The following is a 15,359-nucleotide window of genomic DNA, read 5'->3' as shown; positions in this document are numbered from 1 at the left end:
AGTTTGTCTCTGACGCATACCACAGCTCAGTATAAAAATAAGTAAAAAAACAGTGCCTTCGTTTTTTGAGTATCACATTTAGAAGACAAAACTAGAAATGATCTACAAAGTTTTTTTTTAAGCGAAACAAAAATTTGTTGAAATCCGACAAAGAATAACACAAATATTGCAACGTGAAAAATCGCAAAATTTTAGTTGTCCGGTTAATTTTGGCGGCTAGTGTATAAAAAAAAATAGAAACAGCTTTAAATCTCATCCGAATTCTCTATTTTTGGATCTATTGAAAATTCCACTGTTTTTGTTCTAAGAAAAATTTTATTGTATACGAATAAAACAAAAGAATTGATTCGAATCCTTTTCGGTCCAAATCTAAATACATATCCTGATAATTTCAGGATCAGTAACTTTTCATACGGATCTAGATTCGCTTGAAATTATTATTACATTTCCGTTATTTAAATTTTTTTGAAGAAGGTAAATTTCAGAAAATGCAGGTGGGGATAAGTAGTTATAATACTTATAATACATAGTTGAAAATTAAAAATGAGGTCAAATACGAAAATAAATAATTATATGTAGTATATTTAAGTATTTACAAAATTGGGTCAATGTAACCATCAAGCGTCAAGGAAAATTAAAATTTACTTTGAAAACAAATAAAAAATTAGTATATTTATGTATTTACAAGCCTCAAAGGAAAAATAGATTTACTTTGAAAATTATTAAAAATTAAATAAAAAATGTCTTACATGTCTACTGACGCCCCCGCCATTGCACTGCGAATGATCCCTCCCGTTGTTCAAAGGCACAGCTTCCGAATCCGATCCACTCCTATTTTTCTTCCGTCTCAAACTCGGCCGATTTGTCAATTTCCACGAGCATTTCCTCTGGATTTTCCCCTTGTCTTGACTTTTCTCTTTCGGCAAAGCAACTTTCTCGGAAAACGTCATGATTTTCGAGCCGATTTTCTCATTATGTATCACGATTTTTCCGCTCAGGGGTGGCGGCTGCTCTTCTTCTAAAGTCCTCTCGAATTGACGGAATGTCAGCGGGGGCGGCGATAGCGACGGCGGTTTTAGCAAACTCAAACTCTGCAAAAAAGACTTTGGGGGTTGGAAATTGAGAGAATTGTTCCGTACTGATGTCTTTTGTGTCGATTCGGTCGTCGATACGCCCCCAGGACTGCTGTCACTGCCAGAAGGACAGTCGAGGGTCACCGTTGTTACATTGTAGCGGAACTCGGGGAAGTCATCCAAGGTCGTACTGGGGGAGTCTTGAGGGGTGGCGGCGGTGTGGGTGATGATCGGGGGCGAAGTCTGCAATTATTGGTTCAAACTTTATTGTCTTGAATAAAATTTTAAATTGGTTTTATGCTCTACTAGGTCATTTGTCTTTGCATGATGGATAAATAAAAAGCTATAAAAATCGGATCTAGTTTATTGGCTTTGATTCTATCAAATTACCACTAAAATGCAAATTCAAATTTTCATAAAAATTTTATCACTACATTCGTTGCACAATGTTATTGCCAATTGTAGTTTTATGAGGATTTACTAGAAAAAATGCTAGAAATTCCAAATGGAAAACTGAAGTGATCTGAAAAAAAAAAATTACCTGTCTTGAAGGCTGTTTCAGCATTGACTCTTTCTGAATGTTGCATTTCGGTTCCAGAGGCCCTTGAATATCTATGAAACCGCAATCTTTTTCAATAAGTTTTTCCCGACAGTTGCAATTTATCAATCCTATGGACGCCCTATGCTCGTTGAAATCTTTAACTTTTCTTAGTTCTTCAGCTGATCTCCAACAGTTTTTCGTGTCCTGAAAATCTTAGTTATACCTCATCTTTCAAAATTTTGGCGGGCAAACCTGTATGTAGCTTCCACTAGAACTCGACACCGACCTGCTGGTCTCTTCAGAACTCCCCCTGAAGCTCGCTTCCAACATACACGACATTTTCCTCCTGGCCATTTCCCTCTGTTCCCTCTCCCTCCTTTCGTTTCTTTCCGCACTGAATCCTTCCACCAGAATCGCAACCAATAAATTAAACAAAACGTAATTCCCGAAAGTCATCAGTGCGACGAAATAAAGTGCGGCCCAATGTGATGTCTTGGCCATTCCGTTTGAAAGAACGACATTCCAATCTTCTTGCGTCAAAATCTAAACAATGAGTTAAAATAATTTAATTTGGTGGTTGTTAAAGTGTGAGGAAAAGAAACGGTAAAGTGTCTCACTTGAAATACTGTGACTGTGGCCCAGAGAAAATTGTTGAAGTGCTTGCGATCACACTCGCATCGCTCGTCATTTGTGACGATCATATGGCATGTGCACTCTTTAATGCTTCCATCTTCAGCTCTATAGTTGCAAAACTTACCGCCAAAAAGGTACATCCCCAGAATGCTGCCAAAATCATGACGTCAAAAAAGAACTTGTTTATTTTGTTAAGCTAGAGCTAATCTATTTTCTAGTGTTTCGTGGTGTGTTATTTTGTTAAGTTTTTGCACAATCTACGCTAATTTTGTGAGCTACTTTCTAATCTACTGGAACTACTGTTGTGTTTCTGTATGACTGGACAAAAAACACACCATAGCAGGGGTGACATATTGATCGAGTACACAATATAAAAACATTAGCAGAAATCGTGAAATTCAAGCGAAAGAAGTGAAATGTGAAAGTGCCAGGGATTAGTCAATTTTCATGCAGAAAATTCGAAAGGAAAACTACCAAAAATCACCTACCTTTCTGTTGCGATTAATTTTCAAATTAGAATTAGTAACGTTCAGTGCTATTTATTGAAAATTCGGTTGATTGAACGATAAATAGCACTGTTGGATGAAATAAATTTGAATTTAAATACCTGAAAAACGGTAACAAGTGCCCACAACAGGGAGTCAAAATTTTTTCGATCTTTGTCCTCGTCTTGGTCAGATAAACATTTTGTGTTATCGTCATATTTCTCGCAAAACTTGCACCCGAACAGATTCATACCGAGGATACTAGAACATCCCAAAAATCGTTCAATTACAAATCTTGTATTGCTTGTGATATTTTGGAATGTTTCGCTGTATTATTCAGTGCACTGGTCCGCCCTTAGAAGTCAATTTTGTATGTTTATGTTGTCGACTTGTAAAAGTGGAGTGCAGCCAGCGGGGTATGTACAATATGTGCTGTCTAAAGTAGGTGCTAATGTAAGATAAGAAACAGAGAGAGTGTAGAGTATAGTGATGTGGAAACGACGATAATCTAACACCAATAAACCAAATAAAATTTCTAACAAAGGGTAATCAAATGCCACCCCTACCACCCCCTCCTGTCGTCTCGTGTTAAAGTGGTTTGTTTCAGTGGTGGTGGTGTTAGATCCGACACCGGTTCTAACTTACCTGAAGATAAAAATAAAAAGGATAAGAAGTGAGAAGAATACAGCGACATTATCCATCGTTCGTAACATTACAAACAACTGGCGACGTAAATTTGGCATGAACCTGACCAGTTTTAATATCCTCAATAAGCGAAATGTCCGCAAAACGGACAAACCTGAGTCGGTGTGAGACTGACCAAGAAATTTTTGAAACAGCTCAATGCCACTAAAACTCACATTTTATACCACACAATCACCAATCGTCCAATTACCTCAAAACCACGATAATCCCATCGAAAACATTGAACCCATTTGAAATATACCCAAACAAACCATCGGCTATGATTTTTAGTAACATTTCCACGGCAAAAATTGCCGAAAAAATCACATTACTAGTCTCGACTAGATGGGTCAAATAATCCGGTTGGTTGTGATACTCGATACCCATCGATAACGTATTGATCAAAATCGCTAGTAAAATACCCTGTTGGAAGTACCGATGCTCGACTAGGAGCTTGATCTTCCGTCTGAAATATTTCACCCCCTTGATAAACCCCTTCAAGGCCATACAACACAAGATGTAAAGTCTTGACCGCTTCTCATTCTTATACTCGGATTCACAATGCCATAAATCTTGACAACAACTGAAGTCATCATCGGGTAATTGCTGCATGTATAATTCTTCAGTGTTTCGGCTTCTGTTAATGCCTTTTGTTAAAGAACTAAAGAACGTGTCAAGGACTATTTGACCGGTCGGCAAGGCGGCATTTATAGCCCCTAAGGCTAGCAGTTCTTGACACGTCATTGCCTCTCCGTTCATTAGCTCGCAACAATCTTGAGCGATTTGCTGCTGGGTTTGCAGAATTTGTTGTTGGTTTGGCACCGACGAGATTTGCCAAATGTTGCCATCGCCTGCAATTGTGTGAGTAGGGAGAGCGAAACTAACCCCCACCACAAGTAGTGGGGGTAAACTTGCGTCTACTCACCGGCTTGCGTTGTCTTCTCGCTAGAGCAGACATTTTTTTCGTTCTTTTTATCGAGATTGGAGGACGAACTGGGCGATGATTCGTCTCCGTGTAAGACAACAACATCGCTAAACATCACAGAGGACCTCCTCCGGTTACTGGGGACGCAAGGTGGCGAAAGCAAATTCGTAGGACTCTGAAACATGTGTCAATTTCTCGTAGTGTACTCGACCCACTTACATCATTATTATTAGTTGCAATCTCTTGATTCGAGGCTGAGGGCACTTTGAGCAGATTCGGCCTCTTGAATTCCACTTCGTCGCTTCTATTCTCACTCAAACACACCGAACTCCTCCTGGAAACGGCCCGAGTACTTGGCACGCTTTGGGGTTGCTACACAAACACACCGTCGCGATTAATTTGCATAAAAGGGTGATACTCACGTTGTGCCGAAGGCGGGGACAATTAGGGTGGTGTCTTTTCGCGTAATTAAGTCTTATGGTCTCGCCGGAGATCATTTTGCGTTCGCGACGTTGCTCTCGCCGCACTCGGAACAGTCTTATTTTTTTCAAAAGGCGTCGTTTGCTGCGCCGCCACAGATGGGCGATGTATTTGACGATTTCGGCGTAGCAACTGGTGGGCTCGCTGTTGTTGGTGGAGGAGGCCAAAGTGCTGCTGCTTTGGAAGCGGGCCCTTTCTAGACGCATTCGCTCCATTTCACGTTTTTTCGTTTCGGAAAATTGGGTCGCAATGACGACCAAACAGAGGTTTATCATGAAAAATGAACCGATCTGGAAGCAGGATCAATTTCGGAAAAACTGAGGCGATTTTTCTCAAGAAATTACCACAATTAACAAAACGAAGTAAATCCAGTCCCAGAAACTGTGTGCATCTTGAACATAATACATAATATCCGTCCACCCTTCAAGGGATATTACCTGGAAAATGAGTGTCGTAAAACATGCCCCTTGAACCTGGATATTTACCAAAAATATAGACACCCAAGCCAATCCTATATTATCGAAAGAGATGGTTCCTTGAAACGGATTCGGTCCTTTATCATGACACTCCGTGTAATAAAGATTCCAATTAATACATTGCGAATCGTTGTTTACATATTTCGGATCGTAGAGTTTCTGATCGATGGTCAAGTTACACATTATTGAGTTGTTAAAGTATTCAGGTAAAGAACCACAAATGTGCATTCCAGATTGCTCCGGTTTGCTGCAAATGTATTCTTGGTCTTGTTGAAGCTTGTAAAAACGGGATATGTCGCTGAAAATAAACATTTTTAAAGAGAAATGTCTCGAAACGGGTGTCGGTGTGCTAAAAGATAATGAAATCAAGAGAGATAACTGCTCCCGGGTTCTTTGAAACTATTTCACATTCAAATTTGCGTTTATTGCAATCATTGGGAGTAGTAAAAGCGGAATTAACCTACCCCCCCCCCCCATGCTAAAAAAGTGGAGGAGTGAAATGCATCTCTACTCAACTTAAACTTGTTTAATAAATTCAATAAATGTCAAAGCAAATCTTGTTTTCTTTGTGATCTCAATTTACAGCGAGCTTATTTAAAATAGCATCTGCGAGAAAATTCAATTAGAAAGTTTTAATGTTTTCATTTAAATAATTCGAATCAGGAGAAAAGACGTCTGATTATCTCCACATTAAAGCTGTTTTCTCGTTTAAAACTTTTTCATTTCTTTGAGGAGCTTCACGAAGGAAAAAAATCGTAAAGTCTGCGGCTATAAATTCGGTCGCTAAACCCAAATCGTGTCTTTTACAAGCACTAAAGGTGTGAAGTGTCAGGATAATAAATATAGGGAGTGGTGCGACAGCGCGTTGAATTTTTGCGTCTTGTCCCAGTTCTGAATCCTGGTTTTTGTTTGTTTAATCTAGTGGATAAATGGATAATGTCTGAGACAAACTATTGTTTTGCTGGAACAATAGACAATGAGATTTAAATTAAATTCTCACACAAAAAATCGGTTTATTGTTGACGAGAGAAAGGTAGCTAACCGCATCAACATTGTACATTTAGGTGCGAGTATGCGATTTAATTATTTACGGAATGCTCAGAATGACTTTCTTTTTCTCTAGAGGTTGGCCAAAAAAGCCAGAAACGACAAACTTATTGATTTGAAAGTTTTTATTGCCGTGAATGTAAATTTTCAGTGTGCGATTTCAGCAAATTCCATTTATCATATTAGAGTAAGTGTGGGGTATGGAAATTGGCTGAGGTTTCAGCAGGTCTCAAATCCTGCTTTATTTGAGTGTTTAATTGAGCACAGCTATAACAATGAAATTAATCTAAAGTTTGTGCTCGCGCTGTCGCAGGTTGAGGGGCAATAAAAGACGTTTGATTGGATTTTTATTCATTAACATTTCCACTTTTTAACGATTCATTTGGGGAAATTTTAAGGTTTTAAGGTTGTGTACATGTCAAGCGCGACTTTGCTTATAAATCTTTGGTAAATCCCTCACGTCATAGCCGTTTTCCCGGAATGATACAAATTTGACGGTTTGTCTTGAGAGAAAATAAAATTTTTGAAACGTTTAACGAGGAAGGAGGACATGCATTATGTTTGTGCGGAACTATTTTCAACGATTGTCGATTCCTGAGCCGTAGGGGGCAATTTCCTCCAGAACGGTGCTTTAATGGAATTTCCATTGTTGAGTATCGGTTCGTGCCGTTTAGAACCACTTCCGTACACTGTACAAATAGAATGGTGAGAATAGATGTCAGAGTAGAGTAAATGAATATTTTGCAAACAAGAAGCGAGTGGAAACTTTCTTGTTTGCGTTGACACGATACGAAAAACCGCTAAGATTGATAACGTCTAACAAAGGTTCTGAAGATTTATTGAAATTGTTTTAAAATTACCATTTACTAATAATAATTTTAAGTTCAAATGTACAAAATTTATTAGGGGTATTTAGATGGGTAATAAATAACACTATTTTTTATCAGACTGATTAGAGTTTGATAGTTCATTAAAATTGCACTTAACCTGCTTTTTAAAAAAGTATGATAAGTTTTATTTATTTTTTAAATTCCTATAGCCTCGGATGGCCTATAAAAGGGAGTGTCAAGTTTGAATTACATATGTGGTTTAACCAACAGTCATTTTCAAAAATGCTGTCTAGTAAATTTTTATTTAAAATTGTTTTCGTTGTATTTATAATAACTTCAATAATGTTTGGAGGTTCTGTGGCTCGCAGACTTGATTCGGAAGACTTTGGGATATGATGATGCTGCTATATGAGGTAGGTATTAAATATGATTAAAAGATTTTATTTTAATTCTTGTTTCTAATGGGCATTTGTTTGTAGATTATCAATTTCCACATCGGTTGCAGAAAAATTTCCAAAATTAATCTGTGAAAAATATAAATGAATAAAGATTAAAAAAAAATCTGTTTATTTTCCCCAAGTAGATATTTTGTTTTGTAAAAAACTAAAAGTCTTAGTTACGCAAGAATCAAGTGTGAATTGTGAAGAAAATGTATTATCTGATTATTTATATTTTGTCACACTACCTAATCGCCATAAAAAAATAATTATGGTCAATTTCTAGAGTTAATGTTTCAAAAAGCGCATTTAAAAAATTGGGCTAATGTTTAAAAGATTGCTTCAACTTCTAAATTCACATTTTTTGTAACATTTACAAAATGGCAATGAAAAAGTTATTGTTTGCAAAATTTCTGCTTGCAATTTCCGTTCTGACCTCCATTTTTTATGGAATTTCTGCAGCCACACGCACAAGTACATATTATATAGGGTGTTTCAACAAATTGGTAAAATCAGTTTTCAAAAATGTTCAATTTTCAAAAATATGTGTACCAAACCTATAGGTAAATGCGCCAGTGGTCGACCAGCTAACTTAATTTTCGTCTTAGAGGAAGGCCAAAAATTGGTTTTACGTCAAATTATCTTAGTGTTTGTATTTACAGTAGTCATACAGTTTATAGATTAGACTCTGCAATATTATTTTACTTAATTATATTATTAGTAGCAAAAATTCTTTCTTTCTTTTAAATTTAAATTTTAATATTATATAAACTTAATATTTTTTTAATGGAATCCTATGTTTTTTTTTTGCTTTTTTGGATGTAGCTTTTAATTTTGAAGAACGAACTGTAACTGTAAACTATAAAGTAATAGATTGTTAAATAATCTATATAAAAAAAAAACTTTTAAATGTCTAGATTTATTAAAAGATAAAAAGATGTTTAACTTTGTGTACTTGCATTTTAACATTTAATATTTAAAGGTTAATGAGTGACTTTACCACCTCGCTGACACCCAGTATATTAAATAATTAAATATTGAATAATGTTTTATTGTTATTCCGTTTGTAGCTGAGCTGAAGTAAAAATTTTGGACAATTGTTTTTTATATATTGCATTTAGCTATGATTATATTTTAAATATAAATAATAATTATAATCTTAGTTTTTGTTTAATTATTTTCTTGATTTTTACTTTTTTAATGTTTGTATGTTTTAATCTCTGATAAAGAGGGTTTACTTCGGCGTCTTATTTATTAATATGCAAAATGTTTCAAATAAATAATCGAAAAAAAGATGTAGTATTTTTCCCGTCGCATCCACTATTTTTGCCTCAGTATTAAAAAGTATTGTTTTATGGCTTTTGGGCTGTAATATGGGAGCAAAGCGAATTATTTAAGAAACCTTGGGAACAGTTATCTTTGTGTTCTAGCGACTGTGTCTAGAGATATGCAAAATGCCAAAATGTATAACTCCTATTGATATAGCAACTTCCGTTTCCTGTCAAGATTTGAACCGCATCTATTTTTGATAAGATCAGTGAGTGGAATTTCAATTTTGTCCCGAAATGAGCGATGAAAGTCGTGTATATTCTCTCAAATACATGATAGATGTTGCTCATTCCCCTCATACACTGTCACGTTTGCTTTGAATAGAAACAGATTGCTGCTATCATCATCAGAAGTCATCAGGAGTGATTGTGTGTGTACCTAGTCGAGTAACATATATCTAACACAAATTCTTCTATATAGGGGAAAAGAGAATCAGAATGAGAAAAACCAGTCATCACCCCGAAGCGACTTAGAGAGAGACGGCATTTTTTGGCCTACGCCACTGTTTTAATGCTAATTTTAGAATCAAGCAACAAGTGAATAGTTCGGTTCAGGGTTCTGACCGAGCGGCCGCCGGCAGACAGATCGATCCAGCATGCAATGCAAGATCAGTGTTGGCACCCGCATGCGTAAGAACAGTGAGAAAGGTTGGCAACAGTGGCCAGAAACAATAGTTTTTCACACACTTGCGGCACATAATCTTACGTAACAGGCACGCGCACTATGTATTCTTCCGAGACTTCTCTGCAACAAATTAAAGCCGCTCCGTTCAAAAGGGGGCTCAACTGTGATAAAAATGTGACATGCAATACGCACTGGGACACTTTTACTAATTCGCATCGATGCGAGATTCGTGTTCGTGCACCCATGTGGCCAGAATATAAATAATATAATAAATTTAAAAAATATGTACAGCTTGACCCACGTTAGATGAGAATCTACAATGTAAGAAACATCTTACATGAATCATTCTGTATTAATGTTTAATTGATTTTATCCCGGCGCATCCACCATTTTTATAACTCTGAGTTCAATTAAATCTTTTTGGTTTTAATTTTAAAATTACAACATTAAAACATGAAAACTTTGGATGTGATTTGTTTACTGCGTTTTTAATTTATTTTTTCATTCAAAGCGTCGTGAGAACAGATGCTCCACATTTTTTCTTTTGTGTGCAACCATTCGTAATGTTTCTTTTAATTTCTTGCGAGATTTGTAATCTGGTGCTAGTGAATAACTTTTTCCAGACAAATGAAACGGTCTCGCCACGAAGCTTAATTAAAATTATTACGTTTCTAATTGAATTTAATTCAGTTTTTAATCGATTAACTTTGCATGAATTTATGTTTTGTGAGTTTGGTTGTCTGTAAAGCAAATAATTGGCTTTCAAAGTAGTGGCGTAAAAATTCACTACATTCCCAGAATGATAGAAAAACAATTTTTTTACTGATTAAATAACAAATTAAGTTATTTTAAGTAATACCGATTTTTTATTGTTTTTTATTTAGATTTAAAGCAGTTGTGTTATGTGTTGATTTATTTGTGGTTTGCGGGATTCACAGAAATGTGGCTTTGCCAAGCACCGGTCCCATTTTTATCACAGTCTCTTGTGTTATCAAGAAAGCGAGACAAAGGTTAATCCTCCTTCGTGGTAAAACCCACCACAAAAAAAAGGGAAACATGCTTAAAACTTGCATGAAACCATGAATTTGTGTCGATAATTTCAGTGTTTATTAAGCATGGAAGGTATGTTTTTTCTGGCACATGGGGTGTATCTACACTTTATTTGTAGTGTTTTAATAAAAACGAGATGATTCAATTGCGTGTCCACTTCTTCGAAAACTGTTTTACAATCGGGGGAAAAAACTTACGGCAATGTGTTATTATACGTGCGATTCAAATTCTGACTAAAGTAGCAACGTTGTCGGAGGATGCCTTGCCACAGTTGCACTCCGACGATGCCGAAGATGAAGAAAACGAAGAAACACAAGAGGAGGACGTTGCCCAACATGGGCAAGGTGTCCAGGAGGAGCATCACCAGGATACGCATGCCTGCAACAAAAATTATGTATGACCCTCGCGTGTGAAATGTGAAATAAATCTATCTAAAGTGCAAAGTTATGTAGAATGACTAACACGAACACTAATCGTGTGTCCTGTTCTAGGGACAATGATATTGATTTTTGTCTCAATTGAGTTTCAAAGGAAACTATCCCAACATTTGAAATTTTATGAGTCTACTATCGCTTTTGTGATAAATGCACGAAACGCGACTTTTATTACACCGAGCGTTTATTGATTCATTTTTCCTAACATGGATATCTGTCAAAGCAGTGATAAATGGCCTTTTTTAGGAAGTTATCGCAATTCGTGACGTTCTAGCAGCGTAATTAGCCCAAGAATTGAATTATCAAGACCCAACTTTTAATAAAAACTTTTACACAAGTTGTTTCGGCAATTTGGAAGTCTTTGTATAAATTATTCATTGGGACAATATGGCGACAAACCATTAAAAAGCCACAACAGCTGGCGCAGCTTCAAATAATGATACAAAGTCGTGTTTGCTACGAATTGACGATTGGTCAAGTGGAAGAGTTTTTTATTCGAGTGGAAGTTTAAGATGTTAATGCAATTGACTTGAAAGTACATTAGTTGATTGCCTTGTTGGAAAAGTACGAGTTTGTAATGAGAAATGAAAGTAATTGGCTTAACTTTGGGAAAATTGGGGCACGAATGTGTTATTTTATCAAAAGTTGAGGCGTGAATATGGAAATTGGGGAAAGTTTGATTTGAGAAAAGTCGATTTAAAGATTCACCGGATTGGAAGTTTTGGAATTTGAATAGATTTCCGTACATTAATTATACTTGTGCTATTGAAATTTTGTTTTGATTTTTTTTGTAACATGACTGTACAATTTTATTATTTACCGTTTTTGATAAATTGAAAAATCGTTAAAGTAGAATTGAAGAGGTAATATTTCAAAATGCCAATAAGACACCACTCGAGGGATCCACAATAACACAAAAAAAGGAATACAGGTGAAGGGAGATTGAATGCACAAACCTGACCTATTTTCCTCGATGTTATAATGGGATGGCTTTCGGGGTCCGGAATAAATATATACAGAGTGTTTTTATGTCGGAAAGTGAATAATTCGATCGGACTGTTGCCAGTCGTAATTTTTTTTTCACAGTTTACCTTCGATATATTGTCGAAGGGGATTCCTATGAGAGCGATTTCGATATACATCATTTTTATGGAGCGCAACTGCCAGGCACGTTTAACAGCGGTTTTTGTGCAGATAAATAATCATAATTCAACTTTGGGACAATTTTGGAATTGGAGGTAAACAATAAACAAAATGGTTTTTATTTCTAAATAAACAGAAATTATTTTCGCAAAAGAATATATTGTCGTTGATTCTAGAAAACCTGCTCTGTGCCAAAAATGTAATTTGTTAGGAAATGAAAAAAACAGTAACATGTGTTGTTATGTTTTTAATTATTTTTTTGTGAATTGAAAATTTTACACAAAACTTGAGAAGCCAAAAACAGCTTTCAGGAGTACATCAGTGATTATATACAAAAAGGCAGAGACCCCAGCTAAGATTCGGTAGGGTAAAAAATAAGTTATAATTTTAGAAATAGAAATGTTTTAGTTTTAATTAGAATATTATTTATGCTAGTCTACGTCAATATTTTTTATAATGAGGGATGTTATTTAGGTATGCGTAATTTTTAGCTATTTCGAAATAATTGCTGTGTTTTCCAATCCTTATCACTTATCAGTGTCTTTTTTAAGCCATAAAAGAGTCACCGAGGAATTTTCGCATTATAGTGTTTAATCCATTGTTAAACCCAAAACAAGCATCATGTTTAAACTTTTGTTGGTAAAAGCTGTAATTGCTATTATTGTAATTACATCTGTGATGTATACAATTTCTGCAGGTATGGATTCTATTTATTATGTTAATCTAATTTTGATTTTTTTTGTGGTTCTGTTTAGTAGAGGAGAAGAAACGCGTGGTGGGTTAATTAAAGAAAATGTGTCAGCTATCGTAATAAGTCTTGAATAAAAAAATTAAACTATGTAGGCATGTATTTTGTTCATTTTCATAAAACTACAATCAATTATTGCATATTTTTGAAGAATGTTGTGCATGTATACAGGGTGCGACAGAACTCTTGCCCCAGAGAAAAATTCCATATATGGTAAGATACCAGGAACATGGAAAAAATGTTAAAAAAATTTTATCTATAAAAATTTCGAAGTTATGAGGGTTTAAACTTTGCACTTTGACTCTATTTATTTCTGTTGGAAAAATAATTTTCTAAGTTTTTTTGCTATAGGCTATTAAAAGAGGAAACAAGGAAGCTCTATCCTAAATTGTAACTCTGTTCAATGTTATTTGTGGCTTTTATTGGCAAAATTTTTGTCCCTTTACTAAGTAATTGTAAAAAAACATATACAAGATCATCAGTATCATTAAATAGATATAAAAAATGTCAAATGTCAAAAAATAGAAACAGTTAGAATTTTTTAAACATTTTTTTCATGTTCCTGGTATCTTACCTGTATATTGCGCACCCTGTATATTGGATTAGAACTGAGAAACTGTCGGCGGCGAGGTGGTGTAGCGGCATAAGGTCCCGCTTTACGGCAGGTGGGTCTGGGTTAGAATCTAGCTCAAGTCAGCAATTTTTCTCCAAATTTAAATACAATTCAAATAAATACCAAAAGATGGCGAGCGCATAAGAGCGCAAATTTTTTTTTGTTTTTATTTGTTTATTAAAGATTTTTTCTTTAACCTACTGTTAATACGATTAATGAAAAATTCTATCTCAAATTGTAAATATGGGCCTTATCTAATGTTGATGGTGGGCCTTATTTGGGGCTAGGAGGTTCCAAAAAAGGCCCTTTGTAATATTTTATATTTATGTTAAAAACATGTAGAAAAATTAACAAAACAGGCATTTTTGTGGTACACATTGTTAAACAAAAGTTCAAATTACAATTTCGATATTACATCCAAACCTTTGCATATTTCAAAAAATATATAAAAAATCGTAAAAATTAAGTGGGCCAGATTTGGCTAAGTTACCTTAGAATAGCGCATTTAAATGGCAACATAAGAAGTAAGCTTAAATGCATCATAGAAACAGTGTATGGAGCCAAAAGACAGCTTTCAGAAACAGATTTTTTCAAAAAATATACAAAAAGGCAGAGATTCGGTAGCGTAAAAAATAAGTTATAATTTTAGAAATGAAAATGTTTTAGTTTTAATTATTATAATATCTTTTGTGCTATCTACGTCAGAATTTTTTTTAAATTTTAATGAAGGATGTTATTTAGATATGTGTAATTTTTAGCTAGTTTGAAATAATTGCTGTGTTTTCCTATCCTTATCAGTGTCTTTTTTAAGCTATAAAAGAGTCACCGATGAATCTTCGCACTTTAGTGTTTAATCCATTGTTAAACCCAAAACAAGCAACATGTTTAAACTTTTGTTGGTAAAAGCTGTAATTGCTATTATTGCAATTACATCTGTAATGTTTACAATTTCTGCACGTATGTATTTCGTTTATTATGTGAATCTATTTTTGATTTTTTTTGTGGTTCTGTTTGTTAGAGGACAAGAAACGCAGCGGGGGATTCTTGAATAAAAATTTTAAATAATGTAGGCATGTTATTTTGTTCATTCACATAAAATAGTAACCAATTAGAGCACACACAAAGTAAAGGTGTGCTTTTAACAACTTTGAGACGTAAAAGCACCGTTTGGTTTCAACTTGTGATTAGTTTTCTGAATAGTTTTGATGAAATGCATTTCGATTCAATTAATGCGCGTTTTTAATGTTTCAAGAGCAACAATTTTTTTTCTAAGATCAAAGGAGAAAAGTTTGAAACTTGTCGACATCAAAGGAGAGTTCATTCATACGCTGGGCAAAAGGATGTAATAAGGATTTACGTTTCAAGGCTTTTAAAATAAAATTTGACATCTCATATTAGAAAAGTCATTTTCTGTGGGTTTAATACGAGTACCTACATATACATATTTCAGTTTTAAGTTGATTTACAAAGTTCAGTTTTTTTTCTTTCTCTATATTTATCTTACTTTTTGTATTTATCATTTTTAATTTTCAGTAAATTATTTTATAATTTCATATAATTTCATTATATATTTTGTTCTGGAGGTTAAGTAGAATAGTTTCTGTAACTATACTTTGCCCCCTTATTTTCTCGTTTACTTTCTCTTAATAAAACCTATTATTATTTATTTTTCCCCAAATTTAATATTTTCGTTTTTTTTATTCTGCATTTTCTTGTTAAATAATTTAGAATTAATCAGGTTATTGTTGTTATACACTCAATGATGGCGAAAAAAATCACTGTTGAAATCTTTACGAAGTACGGCGTT

General features: G+C 34.7%; 1 protein-coding gene and 1 long non-coding RNA gene across 3 annotated transcripts in view; one reads left to right on the top strand and one right to left on the bottom strand.

Moving 5' to 3' along the window:
* LOC123003983 (voltage-dependent T-type calcium channel subunit alpha-1G-like) overlaps positions 1-15,359 on the bottom strand; it is a 31,841-nt gene that overhangs the window by 6,534 nt on the left and 9,948 nt on the right. Inside the window, exons 3-15 of one of the 2 annotated variants that reach the window (XM_044397078.1) lie at positions 10,812-10,992; positions 5,307-5,595; positions 5,166-5,258; positions 4,764-5,111; positions 4,561-4,713; positions 4,342-4,516; positions 3,628-4,267; positions 3,378-3,581; positions 2,855-2,993; positions 1,867-2,157; positions 1,615-1,818; positions 1,140-1,316; positions 750-1,091 (exon numbers count right to left, since the gene is read on the bottom strand). In XM_044397078.1, coding sequence (XP_044253013.1) covers positions 750-1,091; positions 1,140-1,316; positions 1,615-1,818; positions 1,867-2,157; positions 2,855-2,993; positions 3,378-3,581; positions 3,628-4,267; positions 4,342-4,516; positions 4,561-4,713; positions 4,764-5,111; positions 5,166-5,258; positions 5,307-5,595; positions 10,812-10,992 — 3,236 coding nt within the window. Of the gene's footprint in view, positions 1-749; positions 1,092-1,139; positions 1,317-1,614; positions 1,819-1,866; positions 2,158-2,231; positions 2,398-2,854; positions 2,994-3,377; positions 3,582-3,627; positions 4,268-4,341; positions 4,517-4,560; positions 4,714-4,763; positions 5,112-5,165; positions 5,259-5,306; positions 5,596-10,811; positions 10,993-15,359 lie in introns of both variants that reach the window. The other variant, XM_044397077.1, reaches the window with a different exon arrangement.
* Positions 12,759-13,033, top strand: LOC123003992. Its single transcript, XR_006412664.1, has 2 exons — positions 12,759-12,888; positions 12,947-13,033. It is a non-coding gene; the product is annotated as an uncharacterized LOC123003992 (long non-coding RNA).

Source organism: Tribolium madens, unplaced genomic scaffold, assembly GCF_015345945.1.
Source record: "Tribolium madens isolate multiple individuals breed KSU strain unplaced genomic scaffold, Tmad_KSU_1.1 Scaffold_1;HRSCAF=32;Tcas5.2_LG8, whole genome shotgun sequence".
In the NCBI taxonomy this organism is placed as follows: Eukaryota; Metazoa; Arthropoda; class Insecta; order Coleoptera; family Tenebrionidae; genus Tribolium; species Tribolium madens.
This window is presented reverse-complemented; position numbering and strand designations above follow the sequence as displayed.